General features: G+C 25.5%; 1 protein-coding gene and 1 long non-coding RNA gene across 2 annotated transcripts in view; one reads left to right on the top strand and one right to left on the bottom strand.

Moving 5' to 3' along the window:
• Positions 1–483, bottom strand: part of Phlpp (PH domain leucine-rich repeat protein phosphatase) — a 131,286-nt gene that overhangs the window by 517 nt on the left and 130,286 nt on the right. The window contains exon 23 of the mRNA XM_014425309.3: positions 39–131. Coding sequence (XP_014280795.1) covers positions 39–131 — 93 coding nt within the window. The remainder of the gene's footprint in view (positions 1–38; positions 132–483) is intronic.
• LOC106683685 (uncharacterized) overlaps positions 1–483 on the top strand; it is a 10,682-nt gene that overhangs the window by 7,257 nt on the left and 2,942 nt on the right. The window lies entirely within an intron of this gene.

The raw sequence follows: 483 nt of genomic DNA, 5'->3' as shown, positions 1-483 counted from the left end.
TATAAGAAATAATAAAGAAAAAATTAAGTAAATCATACCTGGTATACTGTGTTGGAAGGTGAGTTATAGTACCAAAATAGGCAGAGTTTTTCTGGCAACAACTTCCATTGGATCTTGTACTGCCAAATATCCTGTAAAGATAAACTTGGTACAGAACAGGAATTATTTCCAACTATTATCAAGTAAAAAATATTTTGAAAGGTTGACATTAACTATAGGCCCATTATCAAATTTCATTTCTCGTGTACTTTGAATTTTAGTGAATTTTTCTACTCTATTCAGTGTCCTAATTGTGTAAAGGAATTCTACTTTGATCCCAGATTTAGAAATTTTACTTTTCAACAATTTTCATTAACAATAATGAAAGTCTATAAAGACTTTTTCATTTTTTAGTAATGAATATAAATAAAATATGAACTTGATTTAGTAATGAATATAAATAAAATATGAACTTGATTTAGTAATGAATATAAATAAAATATG

Source organism: Halyomorpha halys, unplaced genomic scaffold, assembly GCF_000696795.3.
Source record: "Halyomorpha halys isolate HHAL.00 unplaced genomic scaffold, Hhal_1.1 Scaffold505.1, whole genome shotgun sequence".
In the NCBI taxonomy this organism is placed as follows: Eukaryota; Metazoa; Arthropoda; class Insecta; order Hemiptera; family Pentatomidae; genus Halyomorpha; species Halyomorpha halys.
The sequence above is the reverse complement of the archived record's forward strand: the minus strand, read 5'-3'. Positions and strand labels throughout refer to the sequence as shown.